This window comes from Bufo bufo, chromosome 4 (assembly GCF_905171765.1).
Source record: "Bufo bufo chromosome 4, aBufBuf1.1, whole genome shotgun sequence".
Taxonomy (NCBI): domain Eukaryota; kingdom Metazoa; phylum Chordata; class Amphibia; order Anura; family Bufonidae; genus Bufo; species Bufo bufo.
The window spans coordinates 52,507,233-52,525,526 of NC_053392.1; the positions used below are offsets into that span (position 1 = coordinate 52,507,233).

General features: G+C 45.7%; 1 protein-coding gene across 1 annotated transcript in view; it reads left to right on the forward strand.

The window, feature by feature from the left end:
- Positions 1-1,946: 1,946 nt before the first annotated feature.
- The window catches only part of LOC120997235 (cytochrome P450 2K4-like), an 81,872-nt gene continuing 65,524 nt past the window's right edge, over positions 1,947-18,294 (forward strand). Inside the window, exons 1-3 of the mRNA XM_040427232.1 lie at positions 1,947-2,153; positions 3,861-4,023; positions 11,509-11,658. Coding sequence (XP_040283166.1) covers positions 1,980-2,153; positions 3,861-4,023; positions 11,509-11,658 — 487 coding nt within the window. The 5' untranslated portion in view covers positions 1,947-1,979. The remainder of the gene's footprint in view (positions 2,154-3,860; positions 4,024-11,508; positions 11,659-18,294) is intronic.

Genomic DNA, 18,294 nt, shown 5'->3' on the forward strand with positions numbered 1-18,294 from the left:
GTTTGTCTCCAGTCCCCAGAGCCAGACCAAGAGCCAGACTGCAGCCAGAGACCAGATCATCTTATTGTCCTGGTGGTAAGTAGACAATGCAATATGTTTATTATTTAATTGTTTAGTTATTAATACTACATTGGAAACTAATTTACCTCACATTAAAAGGACACTATAGTCCCAGAACCACTACAGTTTAATGTAGTGGTACTGGTGTCTATAGCCTGTTCCTGCAGAGAAAAGACACTGTGCAGTACTGGTGTTAAAGGAGCACTATAGTGCCAGGAAAACAAACTCATTTTCCTGGCACTATATAGGTGTTAGGAGTGGGGCACCCTCGTGTCCCCCTCCCACTGGGTTAAAACCCCTTCAGCCACTTACATTTCTCCAGCGCCAGCACTGGGAACTCTTCTCCCCGATCCTCCTCTCAGCTGTGAATGTGCATGCGCACGCATTCAAAACTAAGTTCCGCGTCTTCCCACTGTAATTTTCTCCGTGAGAATCGCGGAAGCACCTCTAGCGGCTGTCAGGGAGACAGCTACAAGAAGCTTGATTAACCCTAAGGAAAACATAGCAGTTCTTTTAATTTAAATGCTGAGAAAGGGGTGGAACATATGTGATGTCATGATATGGACAGATCATCTGATAATGGGGGGGGCGGCAATTTTTATTTTGCCTAGGGCAGCAAAAATCCTTGCACCGGCCCTGTCTGTGACCGCCATGTGTCGTCCTGTATGGGGTCCAGACTTCTGCCTGTCTGTGCCTTGTGTGCAGCTCTGTCTGTTTGCCCATGGACTACCGTATTTTTCGCCCTATAAGACGCACCGGCATATAAGACGCACCTAGGTTTTTGGGGAGGAAAATAAGAAAAAAAATATTTTAACCAAAAGGTGTGCTTTTGGTGGGTTTGGAACTAATGGTGGTCTGTGGATGGCACTATTACTGGGTATCTGTGGATGGCACTGTTATGGGGGGATCTGTGAAGGACACTGTTATGGGGGATCTGTGAAGGACACTGTTATGGGGGATCTGTGGATGACGGACACTGTTATGGGGGGATCTGTGGATGACGGACACTGTTATGGGGGGATATGTGGATGACGGACACTGTTATGGGGGGATCTGTGGATGACAGACACTGTTATGGGGGGATCTGTGGATGACGGACACTGTTATGGGGGGATCTGTGGATGACAGACACTGTTATGGGGGGATCTTTGGATGATGGACACTGTTATGGGGATCTGTGGATGACGGACACTGTTATGGGGGGATCTGTGGATGACGGACACTGTTATGGGGGGATCTGTGGATGACGGACACTGTTATGGGGGGATCTGTGGATGACGGACACTGTTATGGGGGGATCTGTGGAGCCTCAGCAAAGTTCACCCCAACCATCTGGTACTCTGTGAAAAACGGGACTCACTGAGGCCCCCTGGGTTTGGCCCCAAGTAAAACCGGTGCACTTGGTCCAGTGGAATTTCCCGCCACGGGTCCCTTACCTGCTGATCCAGTTTTATGCCAAGTCATTATCTTGCTAATAAAGTGTTTGTTTTGGTTACTGTCATGTCTTTGTCTCTCTTTGCTTTGGTGTGTTTTTCTGAGATGTTCTAGTGATCGGTAGGACCCTCGCTAGAATCTGACGGTGACGCGTCAAATTTGCAAAATATGACCTGGGCAGGAAGGTGAAAGCAGGCCTGGGGTAGAAGGGGTCAAACAAGTAAACAGAACTGGGTTACAATGCCTCACCCAATCTGTGCACTGGTGAGGTGCAGACACCTTTTTTATCCTGTACAATTCCTTTAACTTTGTTTCCATCTCACTGGTTTCTTTGGCATGAGATTTTGTACTTTGTATCTCAAAACTGATTTCAAAATGTCATTGCTCAAATATTTATCTTCTACAATTAATTATTTAACCTTCTGTAGTTTATAAATGGCTTTTAACTTAAAAGTGATTAAAGTTGTCCTGAACTAGTGACACAAATGGAGGTCCTATCTGTAATATTAGTAACTGTGGTTACTTTCTATATTATACATTATTTAAACACCTGGATGAATAAGAATCCTAAAAATTTCCCCCCAGGACCACTTAAACTGCCACTGATTGGAAATCTCCATACCGTGCTTGCAAAGGGACTTCATCAAACTTTGATGGAGGTGAGTGATCTATAGCCTGTCACAGAATTGTATGTCATAGATTTATATGTGTATACACTCCAGACTCCACACAAACTGCCCTTACCAAAATACCTCCTGATGGCTATATGCAATAGTAACTACTCGGTCTCTACTCATTCTTCTATATCTCTCCGCAGCATTGGATAACGTAGACCACCAAATCCTCCCCACCATGCTTCAATATATCGGCCTTAAAGGGGTTGTCTTGCTTCAGCAAATGGCTTTTGTCATGAAGAAAATGTTAATACAAGGCACTTGCTAATGTATTGTTATTGTCCATATTGCCTCCTTTGCTGGCTGGATTCATTTTTCCATCACATTATACCTTGCTTGTTTTCATGGTTACGACCACCATGCAATCCAGCAGCGATGGTCGTGCTTGAACACTAAAGGAAAGGGTGCATGACTATGCACACACCTTCGGTCTCAACCACCAGAGAGGACGACGCCTTCCACTGCTGGATTGCAGGGTGGTAATAACCATGGAAATGTGCATTGTATAATGTGATGGAAAATGAATCCAGTCAGCAAAGGAAGCAATATAGACAATCACAATACATTAGTAAGTAGCTTATATTATCTTTATGTACATGATAAATTCCATTTGCTGATATGAGACAACCCCTTTAAGGATACAGCCCTTTTTTGTTTTTTTCCAATCCTTCTGGTTGTTCTTTCAGTGTATCATTTGCAGGTTTTACTACTTTTCAACTTTCCTTTGCTGTTGGAATTCATTAGAGTTCAGTCCTAGGTCCTCTCGTCTTGTCTCTCTACCGAGCCCCTGTTGCATAGACTATCAGTAGATTTTGTATTCAGTACCATCTATATGATGATGACACTCAACTTTATATCTCATCTTGTGACATAACCACAGTACAATTATAAAACACTAGAGTTCGTATATCTGCTGTCTTTAACATCATGTTCTCTATCTGGAACTTAACCTTTGAAAAATTGAAGTTCCTGAGTATTGTGTCACAGTGAGAGGTTTCGTCTGGGAAAACAGGTATTTTCCTCCCAGCATGTGCTGCTTGGCTGATTTACAGCCAGGTGAGGTCAAATACCGGACCGGATTTTAAATGCCAGTCCGGGTATTGGCAGCACCTGGCTGTCCTTAAATAGGCAGCTGGGCTCAGAAGCCAGGTCTCTGTGTTGGGATCTGGGAGCCTTGTGTCTGGATGATGGCTTGCTACCTGTTTGGCGTGAAAACAGGTTGGTGCTGCTATCAGCAAGGGCTCTTTGAGGCAGAATTGCCGCATGGTGTGAATTACCACCAACACCGCAAGGTGACTTTTTGTTTGAATATGACTGCTTGTTTTGTCACTTGCCTAACGTGTGAATAAAACACTGAACTGTTTGATCCAAAGAACTTGTTGTTGCCTCTATACTGCGTCCGCTAATCCTGTCTACCAGAGCGAGTCCTGACAGTTTTTAAATAAAATTTCTCACTCTCATCGGCAAAGCTCTTCGCAGTGCTGCATCTCCCAACATCTGCTCCCTCATCTGTCTACCACCCTACCCGTGTTCTCTGTTCTGCCAATGATTTACATCTACTATAGTCCAAACCTCCCACTCCCATCTCCAATTATAAAGATTATTAATATTGCTACTGTTTGGATTGCTGTGCAGGACACAATTATAGCACATAATTTAGTTCTCTATAGTAACTGTTCAGTCTTTTTTCAGTTGTCAGAGACCTATGGTCCAGTGTTTAGCATTCAGATGGGCCTGAAGAAGATAGTGGTGTTAGCTGGATATGATGCTGTCAAAGATGCCTTGGTAAACCATGCAGAAGAGTTTGAAGAACGAGCTAGAGTCCCGATATTTGAGAAGATGGATAAAGGATTGGGTAATATATTAATAAGCAAAAATAAATAAAAATTTCTACACTCATTGTAATTTAAACTACCATTAGAGATGAGTGAATCGAAGTTGATGAAGTGGAATTAGATCCAAATTTCAGGAAAAATTTAATTCGCACCGAAGTCGAATTTCCTCACGCTTCGTGGTAACGAATCGCATTTTTTCCTAAAATAGCTGCTGCACATGTTAGGACATGGAGCAAAGAACTCTGGGAACGAGAGATCACCCACAATTCCATGCATGCAGCCAATCAACAGCCAGCCAGCCCTGTGATGTCACAGCCCTATATATAGCCTCAGTCATCTTGGATTCAGCCATTTTCCGGTGTACTTAGTGCAGGGAGAAATGTGACAGGCGCCAGGGACAGTGCTAGAAAAGACTTTATTGTGCTGAAAAAAAAGATTTACAAGTTCAGGGAAAGATTATTCAAAGTGTAGGGAAAGGATAGGGAGGAATCATCCACATTATAAAAGGAGAACAGGGTGTAATTGGAGAGTGTACAGGCTGGGTAATAGGAGCTCTTCTACCACACCTTGCTGCACTGACTGGGGATCCCAATTGCAGTTATACTGCTGCTTTTAGGTGGTTTGCACTATATGATACATCCCTAATTTCAGCAAACCTTGCTTGTTATTGGAGTGCAAGTTCTGTGTGATACAGCCATTTATAGGGTGTATTAATAGGAAATATACGTACGTCCTATTAGCTGTTCTGCTGTGATTTTACATTGTTATATATTTTTTTTGGGGGGGGGGTGTATTAATAGGGAAAAAAAATACGTCTTATTTGCCGTTCTGCGGTGAAGTTACATTGTACTACAGCCATTTACGGGGTGTATTAATCTAATATATAAAGCTGAGTGTATGTGTGTATGTCCGCTAAAGGAATCCGCACCATCGCATCCACAATCACAAAATTTTGCACACAGGTACATCAGATGTCCGGGAAGGTTTTAGACCAGCTCTCTAGCATGTACCATTCCTGAGATATTCCCAAAAATGCATTAGCCAATAGAAGCCTGTTCACATGACCCTTATCAGACAATAGAAGTTCGCAGGCCCTTAGTCTTCACATACACACAGTTTTACACCAGGTTTCTATAACAACCCAGCCATTTTTTTTCACTGCTGTAGGTCAGCTTTAAAGGGGCAGGGTGCTGTGGATGACACTGTTAAGGGAGCGGAGTGCTGTGGAGGTCACAGTTAAGCGGGCAGGTAGGTTGGCCATTCAGGCCACCCTCAAAAGACAGACTTAAAAACCCAGCCCCCAGGTCCCACTAAGCCACGCCACCTTCCACTCCGCCGGCAATGGGGATTGAAAAAATGAACGTAAAAAATCTACTTCTGTCAGCTGCAGGGGTGGGAGGGAGGGTGACTTTCTCACTGAAGCTCACGCTAACACAGCACAGTGCTGCTGTCTGAGAGTGAGCTGTTCAAAAGGGCATCCCTGTGTCCGTCCAGACCCTGCACAGGACGGAGGACAGGGAGTCTGAAAGCCGGACTGTCCGGCCTAAAACCGGACTTCTGGCCACCCTAGGGGCAGGCTGCTGTGGAGGTCATAGTTAAGGGGACGGTCCACTATGGAGTTAAGTGTTAAGGGGCAAATTGCTGTAGAGGCCACTGTTAAGGGGATGGGTGTTGTGGAAATCACTGTTAAGGAGATGGGGTACTGTGGAGGTCACTAAGAAAGGGGCTGCCGCTGTGGAGGTCACTGTTAAAGGGTCGGCTGCCGTGGAGGTCACTGTTAAGGGGTAGGGCACTGTGGAGGTCTCTGTTAAGGGGCAGGGAATGGTGGAGATCACAGTTAAGGGGACGGTCCGCTATGGAGGTCAGTGTTAAGAGACAGGGTGCTGTAGAGGTCACTATTAAGGGGGTGGGGTGTTGTGGAGGTCACATTTTAAGGGAACAGAGCTCTGTGGAGGTCACTGTTAACCCCTTAAGGACCCTGAGATTTTCCTTTTTTCGTTTTTCACTCCCTGAGTTCCTATAGTCCTAACTTTTTTATTTTTCCATTCACATAGCCTTATGAGGGCTTATTTTTTGTGGGACAAGTTGTACTTTCTAATAGCACCATTTACGGTTGCATACCATGTAGTAGGAAGCAAAAAAATAATCCAAATGGAGTAGAATTGGGAAAAAATGCAATTCTGATAAAGGTTTTTATTTTTATTTTATTTAGTTTTAATACTGAAAAAAAAAATTAAAACCTTTGAGAAAAAAGTATAATCATATTTTGACCCCTATAACTTTTTTGTAGTTATGTGTACGGGGCTATGTGAGGGCTCAATCTTTGCATGACGATCTGTAATTTTCAGTGATACCAATTTGAAGTGTGTGCGACTTTTTGATCACTTTTTATAAAAACCTTATTGGGCAGTTGAAGTGACAAAAATTGGAAAATTGGCTGTTTTTATTTTTTTTTCCCTTTACGCCATTTGCTGTATGCCATTAATATTGTTATATTTTAGTTGTGTGGGCATTTTCGCACACAGCGATGCCCAAGATTTTTTTTTATTGAAGTATTTTTATTTCAAGGAAAGGGGGGTGATTTAAACTTTTATGTTTTTTATATATATATATATATATATATATATATATTTGTAAAAACATTTCTTTTTCTTTTTTTTTTTTTTTCTTTTTTTAAGTCCCCTTGGGTGACAATAACTGCCAATCATTAGATTGCCCATTGTGTTCATTGATAACTATATGTCATGCTTCGGTGTGGGAAGGAGACACCATACCGAGCATAAAAGGGAAGGGGGGGAAAGGGAATCAGGCCTGAGAACTAGGGAAGGAATATGGACACCTTCTAGTAACTAGTGATGGACGAACATCGGCCGGGATGTTTCGCGAATGCACATTCAAATGTTCGCGAACCACGCTTTCACGGCGGGTTCCATTCACTTTAATGGCAGGCGAATCTGAAAAATCTTCAGGTCATATTTGCAGCCACCAAATACTTCCTAGAAGTGCACAAATAGTCCCACACCATGGACAGTGACATACCAGAGGGGGATCAATGGCAAAAATGCCCACAAAAAATATGTATTTTAATCAGGGACTATTTTTATGCATCTTAAAAGGAAAATATAAAAAATGGGCCCTGCTGGAGCCTAGAAAATTTTTATTTTAGGCTACGGGAGTACAGGCCCCAAAAATTAGGCATTCACCTGATAGAAAAGTACAAGTGATTATATGGCTGGAGGTACATTAGGCGGTCACTGAATAACAATTTGACTGTAGGCCAGTGGAGTACAGGCCCCAAAAATTAGGCATTCACCTGACAGAAAAGAACAAGTAATTATGTGGCTGGAGGTATATTAGACGGTCAGTGGATAACAATTTTACTGTAGGCCAGTACAGGCCCCAAAAATTAGGCATTCGCCTGACAGAAAAGAACTTGTGATAATGTGGCTGGAGGTACATTAGGCGGTCACTGGCTAAAAATTTTACTGTAGGCCAGAACAGGCCCCAAAAATTAGGCATTCACCTTACAGAAAAAACTTGTGATGATGTGGCTGGAGGTACATTAGGCGGTCACTGGATAAAAATTTTGCTGTCGGCCACTGGAGTAGAGGCCCCAAAAATTAGGCATTCAACTGACAGGAAAGGCCTTTTATGCCGCTGTATATACATAAGACAAGGACCATTCTTTGTTCTGGGTAGTGGCTGATATGTGTGGGCTGGCATGAGGAAATTCAATTACACGTGGTCGTCACAGGTGTTGAATTCCTCCGAGATCCATGCCTCATTCATTTTTAGAAATGTGAGGTAGTCCACACTGTCATGAGCTAGGCGAGTGCGCTTATCAGTCACGATCTCCCCTGCTGCTGTGCTGAACGTCATTTCTGACAGGACACTCGACGAGGGGCAAGCCAAGAGTTCCATGGCACATTGTGCCAGCTCTGGCCACAGGTCAAGCCTGCACACCGAGTAGTCCAGGGGTTCCTCGCTTCTCAGAGCGTCCTCATCAGCCGTTAACCCGATGTAGTCAGACACCTGTCGGTCTAGGCGTTCCCTTAGGCTGGATCTGGAGGGCGGCTCTCGATGGGTTGGTTGCAAGAATGATCTCATATCTGAAGTGACCAACACATCTTCAAACCGCCCTCTTCTTGCATGTGCTGTAGGATTGGTACTTGCAACTGTTTCTCTGTGCTGTGGGTTGAAATTCCTCTGCCAGCGCCCACAACAGTAGAATGCAGCATCTCTCGCAGCAAGGCCTGGAAATGCTGTATTCTGCCAGCCCTCTGTGAAGCTGGTAACATGTCCGCCATTTTGTGTTTGTACCGGGGGTCTAATTACATTTCCACCCAGTACTGGTCCTTGCCCTTTATGCTTTTTATACGGGGGTCCCTCTTCAAACACTGGAGCATGACAGGCCCTATTTGCACTAAATTGGAAGCGGTGGAGCTTCCTGGCTCCTGCTCATCGCCCAGAAGAATGTCGTCCTCGGTCTCCTTCCCCCCAGCCATGGACAACACCAGGGAAACCCCCGAAAAGCTTAAAATCCCCCTCAAAGCCTGCTCTTCTTGCTCCTCCTCCTCCTCCCTCCAGCCACCATCCTCCTCTGACTCCTCTTCACACTCCTGCTGACTTGTCTCAGATGGGAGTAGCCCCGACTGGGAATTCATTTAGCATTGCGACTTCCTCATCTTTCAGCTCCTGCTCCTCGACGGGCGGCTTGATTAATGACACGACACAATGCACGCACCAGAAAGAAGGCGTAAGGTACGATGTCACTGATGGCACCCTGGCTGCGACTGACCAGTTTGGTGATCTCATCAAATGGCTGCAGAAGTCTGCATGCATCGCGCATGAGCAGCCACTGGTGCGGTGAAAAGAAACCAAGCTCCCCAGAAGCTGTCCTGCTGCCGAGTTCGTACAGGTAGTCATTAACGGCACGTTGCTGCTGTAGAAGCCTATCAAGCATATACAAGGTGGAATACCAGCGCGTCGGGCATTCACAAATCAGACGTCTGACAGGCAGGTGGTGTCACCACTGAAAGTCAGCAAGGAGAGCCATGGCCGTGTAAGATCTTCTAAAATGGCCAGAGATTTTCTTGGCCTATCGCCTACTACTCTGGGGAAGGCATCCGCCGAAACGCGCGTCAGGGTTACGTGGCTCTCCTGAGGTGTATATCCCCATACTATGGGTATGTAGATATGTAATGCTCTTGTGGATCTTTGGGGATGTGTTTACTGGCTCTGGTGCTTAGCTATACCCACTTGGGTTATCCATAGTTGGATGTTGCCGTGCACCTGAGCCATATCTTTATGTATATGGAGTTCTAAGTTGTCACCACAGTTTCTATTGTGATATTGGACCATTGATGTGGTGACTCTCTATGCACTTCTTGGCTGCTGTATGTTCCCATACATCTATTGGAACTATTATACATCCATATGTTGCGGTGTAGTCTGTAACCATTTATTGATGTGGTGTTTTATCATTTGCACTTGCACCTTAGTATTTTTTTTTTTGCCCCCACATACTAAGTAATTGTGGTTACAGAAGTACATGCGGAATTCAGTGAGGCCTTGTACTCCATTCTTCCCCTTCATGTTTCACCTGTGCTGATATGCCTCCTCAGATGTAGCCATTTTTTATCTGTTGTCTCATGTTCTCGTCTATATATGTTATTTTTTCAATAAAGGATTTATTTTTGATGATATACCCGTTTAATCTCAGTTTATTCTCGTTGTTTGGTGTATCTATGTACACTGAGTGGGTTTTTACTTACTCTTTCCGGGTCTATTTAACATACTACACCGTTTATGTGTATGTCTATGTTTTGTGTAACCTACTTGTAATAATCATTTTGTGGAAGTAGGTATATCGCACCCATCAATAAGTATTTGGTGAAAGCAGGTGTATCGCAGGCCTCAATCAGTATTTGGTGGAAGCAGGTATATCGCAACCTTCAATCAGTATTTTGTGGAAACAGGTATATAGAACCCCTTAATCAATATTTTGTGGAAGTAGGTATATCGCAGGCCTCAAAAAGTATTTTGTAGAAGCAGGTATATCACACCCCTGAATCAGTATTTTGTGGAAGCAGGTATATCAAACCCCTTAATCAATATTTGGTGGAAGCAGGTATATCAAACCCCTCAATCTGTATGTTGTGGAAGCAGGTATATGAAACCCCTTAATCAGTATTTTGTGGAAGTAGGTGTATCGCAGGCCTCAAAAAGTATTTTCTAGAAGCAGGTATATCACACCCCTGAATCAGTATTTTGTGGAAGCAGGTATATCAAACCCCTTTATCAATATTTGGTGGAAGCAGGTATATCAAACCCCTCAATCTGTATGTTGTGGAAGCAGGTATATGAAACCCCTTAATCAGTATTTTGTGGAAGTAGGTGTATCGCAGGCCTCAAAAAATATTTTATAGAAGCAGGTATATCACACCCCTGAATCAGTATTTTGTGGAAGCAGGTATATCAAACCCCTTAATCAATATTTGGTGGAAGCAGGTATATCAAACCCCTCAATCTGTATGTTGTGGAAGCAGGTATATGAAACCCCTTAATCAGTATTTTGCGGAAGCAGGTATATCGCACCCCTCAATCAGTATTTTATGGAAGCAGGTATATCAAACACCTAAATCAGTATTTTGTGGAAGCAGGTATATCACACCCATTGCAAATAGTTGTTCCAATAGCACTTATCCCTCTATATACCTGCGGTATTGCAGCAGAACCGCACACAACTGCTGCACAATACAAATGCACTATAATATACTTTATATGTTAGAAAGTATATTATAAGTATATCACACCTATCGATAGCACACCTATACCAGTCCTTAAAAGGACTTTTGTGGCCTTATTAGCTAGCTTTTGGTGTCCCTAACAGTCTGTCCCTGCTCCACAAAGCAACCTCTCCCTACACTGGCAAAATACAGAATGTAAAATAGCTGCCAGATCGGGTTCTGTTATAGGGTGGGGGGGGGTGTCCATGTGCTGAAAAGTCTCAATTGGCTGTCCTGTCCCACCTTATTGATGTGTAATGGGTCAAAGTTCGGCTCAATGCAAAAGAATATGGCGCAAGCGAACATTGCCATATGTTTGCATGTTCGGCGAATCGCGAACGAGCAAAGTACGCTGCGAAACGACCGCCGGACGAACCACAAGGCCATCTCTATACACAAATATACGGCTTTATGCAGCTGGGAAATAGATCATTTTTAACGTGATTTGTCACAAATTAATTCGGATCGAATAGTATATTTTTGGAAAATTCGGTGAACCGTCTGAATCGAGTTTTTGAAAAATGTGCTCATCTCTAACTAAATATAATACTCAGCGGCAAGCACAGTTTATGCAGCAAAGGGAGAGGCCAGAAATGGGTATTGGGATGTGCTATAAATGGGGCATGGGGGCCAAATTTAGATTATTGCTATGGGGTCCAGTGATTTATATGTTCACCCATGATCATTAACATTTGATGTCTCCTTTTTCTGCTCCAGGTCTACCTTTTGCTCATGGTGACAACTGGAAGATCATGAGAAGATTTACCATCTCCACCCTACGAGACTTTGGAATGGGCAAGTCTAGCCTAGAGGAGAGGATAGCCGAGGAGTGTTCACATATGATACAGAAAATTAAATCCTTTAAAGGTTTGTAGTAGGACAACATGCTGGATGCTAGATGAGAATGAATTGTAGAATCTTCTCTTATAGTTATCATTTAATGTGTTACTAATAATTTAAGATGAGCTAAAAAATATTTGGTTTGATCCGAATTTATTAGCCGAAAAAATCGCCTTAAAAACTGCTATTTCCTGGCTGCAGAGAGCCTTTATAGTGGTGAAGAACACTGTGCCTTGCAGTAACACGCGTAGGGAGTCTGCTGTGGTAGTGAAATTATACTGTGAGTCAGTATGACATGCAGATGACAGGCGTCGCTCTTAGAATCACTGCACACTTCACTTATTTGGGCAGTAATGGGGCCAAAACTGACCAAATAACTGAAGTATCAACTCAGCCTTACAGGTCGATGTTAGCACCAATAAGAAGCGCACTCTTTTTACACCATCGTCAACTGATTTCACATAGATGTCTACAGAACCTGTTCTATTAAAAGTTTATACAGATGTAGCATGGTTAACACAAATGTTTTACGAGACATGTTATCTAAACTAAATGCAACTAAATGCGTTAAGCAATTGCTTTTCAATGGCATTTGCTTCAAGATAACGTAATGAGTTAAGAAATTTGAGTTAAGAGTGTGTGTGTTACTCCTGCTACATCTGTACAAGTAGAGCCCCCGAACAAAGTGGGGAGAGTGTCAGCAGTAAGTTTGTGTTGACGTCACTGATTATTTTGCCCTTCCTCTGATCCGTCAGAATAATAACCCCCAAAAAACAGATCATCAGAACAGTAACCCCATAAAAACGCACCCAACACTACGCACTGACTCACTGCTACCGCTGCTGCCTCCATGAACCAGTGCACCGCTACTTCCTGGGCAGGTAGGCTCCTGCGATGCGGGTGGTCTACACCGGGCATGTTTGGCTACCGACCTCCCACTGCTGCCACCTGGCTGACTCCCGGTCTCCTCCACATCTTGGCTGGCCAGTAGCTGCTGACTCCTGAAGTAGATGAACGAGTCAACCATTCAAGAACTGCTCGGTTGCTGGTCAAGACACAACCGCTAGATGACACTGGGAGTTCAAGCCTCTCGCTGTGACTCCTGGTGCCACGCCCCCTTATTCTGCTGCAACCTGTGCCTGCTCCAGAAACATTTAGTCCTCTGCTACTCCTCTGTGCAGGGCCTGGCACTTCTTTGTCTGACATACTGTTAGATTAAATAAATAAATAAATAAATAAATAAATAAAAAAGAAATTAAAACACCCCAAAAAAGTCTGCAATTTTCTCACTTCACCATACAACAGCTAATAAGTAGGGATTCAGGTTCGGTGTTCGGCGCTTTCTTGGCGCTTTTTGAAAGGCTGCAAAGCAGCCAATCAACCAGCGTCATACTACTTGCCCCAAGAGGCCATCACAGCCTTGCCTACTATTGGCATGGCTGTGATTGGCCAGTGCAGCATGTGACCCAGCCTCTATATAAGCTTGGGTCACGTAGCGCTGCTCGTCACTCTGCTGATACAAGCGTAGGGAGAGGTTGCTGCTGCGACGTTAGGGCGAGATTAGGCAGATTAACTCCTCCAAAAGACTTAATTCAGTGATCGATCTCCAGCTGTGGATCATTGAAGTGCTGATATTGAATTGCTCACTTTTTTTAGGCTGCCCAGAGCTTTTTTATATCACTTTTTTCTGGGGTGATCGGCAGCCATTTTGTGGCTTGTGGTGCGCCAGCACAAGCTACCACCAAGTGCATTTAACCATCAATAGTGTGGTTATTTTTTGCTATATCCTACATCAGGTGCAGGCTGAGCCTGTGTCACCCAAGTGCATTTAACCATCAATAGTGTGGTTATTTTTTGGCCATATACTGCATCAGGTGCAGGCTGAGCCTGTGTCACCCAAGTGCATTTAAACCATCAATAGTGTGGTTATTTTTTGCTATATCCTACATCAGGGTCAAGCTTTCATCAAGTGCATTTAACCATCAATAGTGTGGTTATTTTTTGGCCATATACTACATCAGGTGCAGGCTGAGCCTGTGTCACCCAAGTGCATTTAACCATCAATAGTGTGGTTATTTTTTGGCCATATACTACATCAGGGGCAAGTTGAGCCTGTCACCCAGCGCCTAAAAAATAGGCCTGACATTTCTATTCCTCCAAATCAGTACTGTTTTAGCTGGTCAAGTTATTTTTAGTGATCGTAAAAGCACAGTTTTTGTTCTGGGTTGAAAAACAATTCCCAAATTTGCCATTCTCAAAATTAGTAGTTTCTGCTATATCAGGCCTACTTTAAATCTATCCCAAAAAGGGTATATTAGATTCAAGGTGCTGATAGTGTCATTCTGAAAAACTTAACACACACGCTACAGTGCAGATACAAGTCTAATTCTGTGATTAAAGGTATACCTGTCACACAGCGCCTAAAAAATAGGCCTGACATTTATATTCAGCTAAATCTGTCATTACTGGTGTGCCTGTATTAGTGTAATACGGTACCTAAATAGATAGCCAGACAGTGTTAGGTGTCTGTAAAAAAAGGCCTGAATTTTAATTCAATACATTGGCCCGAATAATATTTTTCTTATTGTGGTGAACGGTAACAATGAGGAAAACATCTAGTAAGGGACGCGGACGCGGACGTGGACATGGTCGTGGTGGTGCTAGTGGACCCTCTGGTGCTGGGAGAGGACGTGGCCGTTCTGCCACAGCCACACGTCCTAGTGTACCAACTACCTCAGGTCCCAGTAGCCGCCAGAATTTACAGGGATATTTGGTGGGGCCCAATGCCGTTCTAAGGATGGTAAGGCCTGAGCAGGTACAGGCATTAGTCAATTGGGTGGCCGACAGTGCATCCAGCACGTTCACACTATCTCCCACCCAGTCTTCTGCAGAAAGCGCACAGATGGCGCATGAAAACCAAGCCCATCAGTCTGTCACATCACCCCCATGCATATCAGGGAAACTGTCTGAGCCTCAAGTTATGCAGCAGTCTCTTATGCTGTTTGAAGACTCTGCTGGCAGGGTTTCCCAAGGGCATCCACCTAGCCCTTCCCCAGGGGTGGAAGAGATAGAATGCACTAACGCACAACCACTTATGTTTCCTGATGATGAGGACATGGGAATACGACCTCAGCACGTCTCTGATGATGACGAAACACAGGTGCCAACTGCTGCGTCTTTCTGCAGTGTGCAGACTGAACAGGAGGTCAGGGATCAAGACTGGGTGGAAGACGATGCAGGGGACGATGAGGTCCTAGACCCCACATGGAATGAAGGTCGTGCCACTGACTTTCACAGTTCGGAGGAAGAGGCAGTGGTGAGACCGAGCCAACAGCGTAGCAAAAGACAAAGAGGGAGCAGTGGGCAAAATCAGAACAACCGCCGCCAAGAGACTCCGCCTGCTACTGACCGCCGCCATCTAGGACCGAGCACCCCAAAGGCAGCTTCAAGGAGTTCCCTTGCATGGCACTTCTTCAAACAATGTGCTGACGACAAGACCCGAGTAGTTTGCACGCTGTGCCATCAGAGCCTGAAGCGAGGCATTAACGTTCTGAACCTTAGCACAACCTGCATGACCAGGCACCTGCATGCAAAGCATGAACTGCAGTGGAGTAAACACCTTAAAAACAAGGAAGTCACTCAGGCTACCCCTGCTACCTCTTCTGCTGCTGCCGCCTCTGCCTCTTCTGCTGCTGCCGCCGCGGCCTCTTCCTCCGCCTCTGGAGGAACGTTGGCACCTGCCGCCCAGCAAACATGGGATGTACCACCAACACCACCACCTGCGTCACCAAGCATCTCAACCATGTCACACGGCAGCGTTCAGCTCTCCATCTCACAAACATTTGAGAGAAAGCGTAAATTCCCACCTAGCCACTCTCGATCCCTGGCCCTGAATGCCAGCATTTCTACACTACTGGCCTATGAAATGCTGTCATTTAGGCTGGTGGACACAGACAGCTTTAAACAGCTCATGTCACTTGCTGTCCCACAGTATGTTGTTCCCAGCCGCCACTACTTCTCCAAGAGAGCCGTGCCTTCCCTGCACAACCAAGTGTCCATAAAAATCAAGTGTTCACTGCTCAACACCATCTGTGGCAAGGTCCACCTAACCACAGATACGTGGACCAGTAAGCACGGCCAGGGACGCTATATCTCCCTAACTGCACACTGGGTAAATGTAGTGGCGGCTGGGCCCCAGGCGGAGAGCTGTTTGGCGCACGTCCTTCTGCCGCCAAGGATCGCAGGGCAACATTCTTTGCCTCCTGTCTCCTCATCCTCCTACTCAGATTCCTCCTCCTCTTCTTCCACCTGCTCATCCAGTCAGCCACACACCTTCACCACCAACTTCAGCACAGCCCGGGGTAAACGTCAGCAGGCCGTTCTGAAACTCATATGTTTGGGGGACAGGCCCCACACCGCACAGGAGTTGTGGCGGGGTATAGAACAACAGACCGACGAGTGGTTGCTGCCGGTGAGCCTCAAGCCCGGCCTGGTGGTGTGCGATAATGGGCGAAATCTCGTTGCAGCTCTGGGACTAGCCGGTTTGACGCACATCCCTTGCCTGGCGCGTGTGCTGAATTTGGTGGTGCAGAAGTTCATTCGCAACTACCCCGACATGTCAGAGCTGCTGCATAAAGTGCGGGCCGTCTGTTTGCGTTTCCGGCGTTCACACCCTGCCGCTGCTCGCCTGTCTGCACTACAGCGTAACTTCGGCCTTCCCGGTCACCGCCTCATATGCGACTTGCCCACCAGGTTGAACTCAACCTTGCACATGCTGGACAGACTGTGCGAGCAGCAGCAGGCCATAGTGGAGTTTCAGCTGCAGCACGCACGGGTCAGTCGCACTGCGGAACAGCACCACTTCACCACCAATGACTGGGCCTCCATGCGAGACCTGTGTGCCCTGTTGCGCTATTTCGAGTACTCCACCAACATGGCCAGTGGCGATGACGCCGTTACAGACAAACGCAGCCGCCTGTCTACAGCCAATGTGGACAAGCGGACGTTCATAAAAATGAACCAGGCATGGATCCCACAGGACCTGTCCATCCCTTGTGCAGATTAGACATTAACTACCTCCCAGTAACAATATATTATTGTACTCCAGGGCACTTCCTCATTCAATCCTATTTTTATTTTCATTTTACCATTAGGCCAATATGTGACAGTGGCCTGTTCCAGTGGTGGGTGACGTGAAGCCTGATTCTCTGCTATGACATGAAGACTGATTCTGTGCTGACATGAAGCCAGATTCTCTGTTACGGGACCTCTCTCCTCTGTCTGGGTGCCAGGGCCTAAATGTGTGACAGTGGCCTCTTCCAGTGGTGGGTGACGTGAAGCCTGATTCTCTGCTATGACATGAAGACTGATTCTGTGCTGACATGAAGCCAGATTCTCTGTTACGGGACCTCTCTCCTCTGTCTGGGTGCCAGGGCCTAAATGTGTGACAGTGGCCTGTTCCAGTGGTGGGTGACGTGAAGCCTGATTCTCTGCTTTGACATGAAGACTGATTCTGTGCTGACATGAAGCCAAATTCTCTGTTACGGGACCTCTCTCCTCTGTCTGGGTGCCAGGGCCTAAATGTGTGACAGTGGCCTGTTCCAGTGGTGGGGGCGTGAAGCCAGATTCTCTGCTATGACATGAAGACTGATTCTGTGCTGACATGAAGCCATATTCTCTGTTACGGGACCTCTCTCCTCTGTCTGGGTGCCAGGGCCTAAATGTGTGACAGTGGCCTGTTCCAGTGGTGGGTGACGTGAAGCCTGATTCTCTGCTATGACATGAAGACTGATTCTGTGCTGACATGAAGCCAGATTCTCTGTTACGGGACCTCTCTCCTCTGTCTGGGTGCCAGGGCCTAAATGTGTGACAGTGGCCTCTTCCAGTGGTGGGTGATGTGAAGCCTGATTCTCTGCTATGACATGAAGACTGATTCTGTGCTGACATGAAGCCAGATTCTCTGTTACGGGACCTCTCTCCTCTGTCTGGGTGCCAGGGCCTAAATGTGTGACAGTGGCCTCTTCCAGTGGTGGGTGACGTGAAGCCTGATTCTCTGCTATGACATGAAGACTGATTCTGTGCTGACATGAAGCCAGATTCTCTGTTACGGGACCTCTCTCCTCTGTCTGGGTGCCAGGGCCTAAATGTGTGACAGTTGCCTGTTCCAGTGGTGGGTGACGTGAAGCCTGATTCTCTGCTATGACATGAAGACTGATTCTGTGCTGACATGAAGCCAGATTCTCTGTTACGGGACCTCTCTCCTCTGTCTGGGTGCCAGGGCCTAAATGTGTGACAGTGGCCTCTTCCAGTGGTGGGTGACGTGAAGCCTGATTCTCTGCTATGACATGAAGACTGAATCTGTGCTGACATGAAGCCAGATTCTCTGTTACGGGACCTCTCTCCTCTGTCTGGGTGCCAGGGCCTAAATGTGTGACAGTGGCCTCTTTCAGTGGTGGGTGACGTGAAGCCTGATTCTCTGCTATGACATGAAGACTGATTCTGTGCTGACATGAAGCCAGATTCTCTGTTACGGGACCTCTCTCCCCTGTCTGGGTGCCAGGGCCTAAATGTGTGACAGTGGCCTCTTCCAGTGGTGGGTGACGTGAAGCCTGATTCTCTGCTATGACAAGAAGACGGATTCTGTGCTGATATGAAGCCAGATTC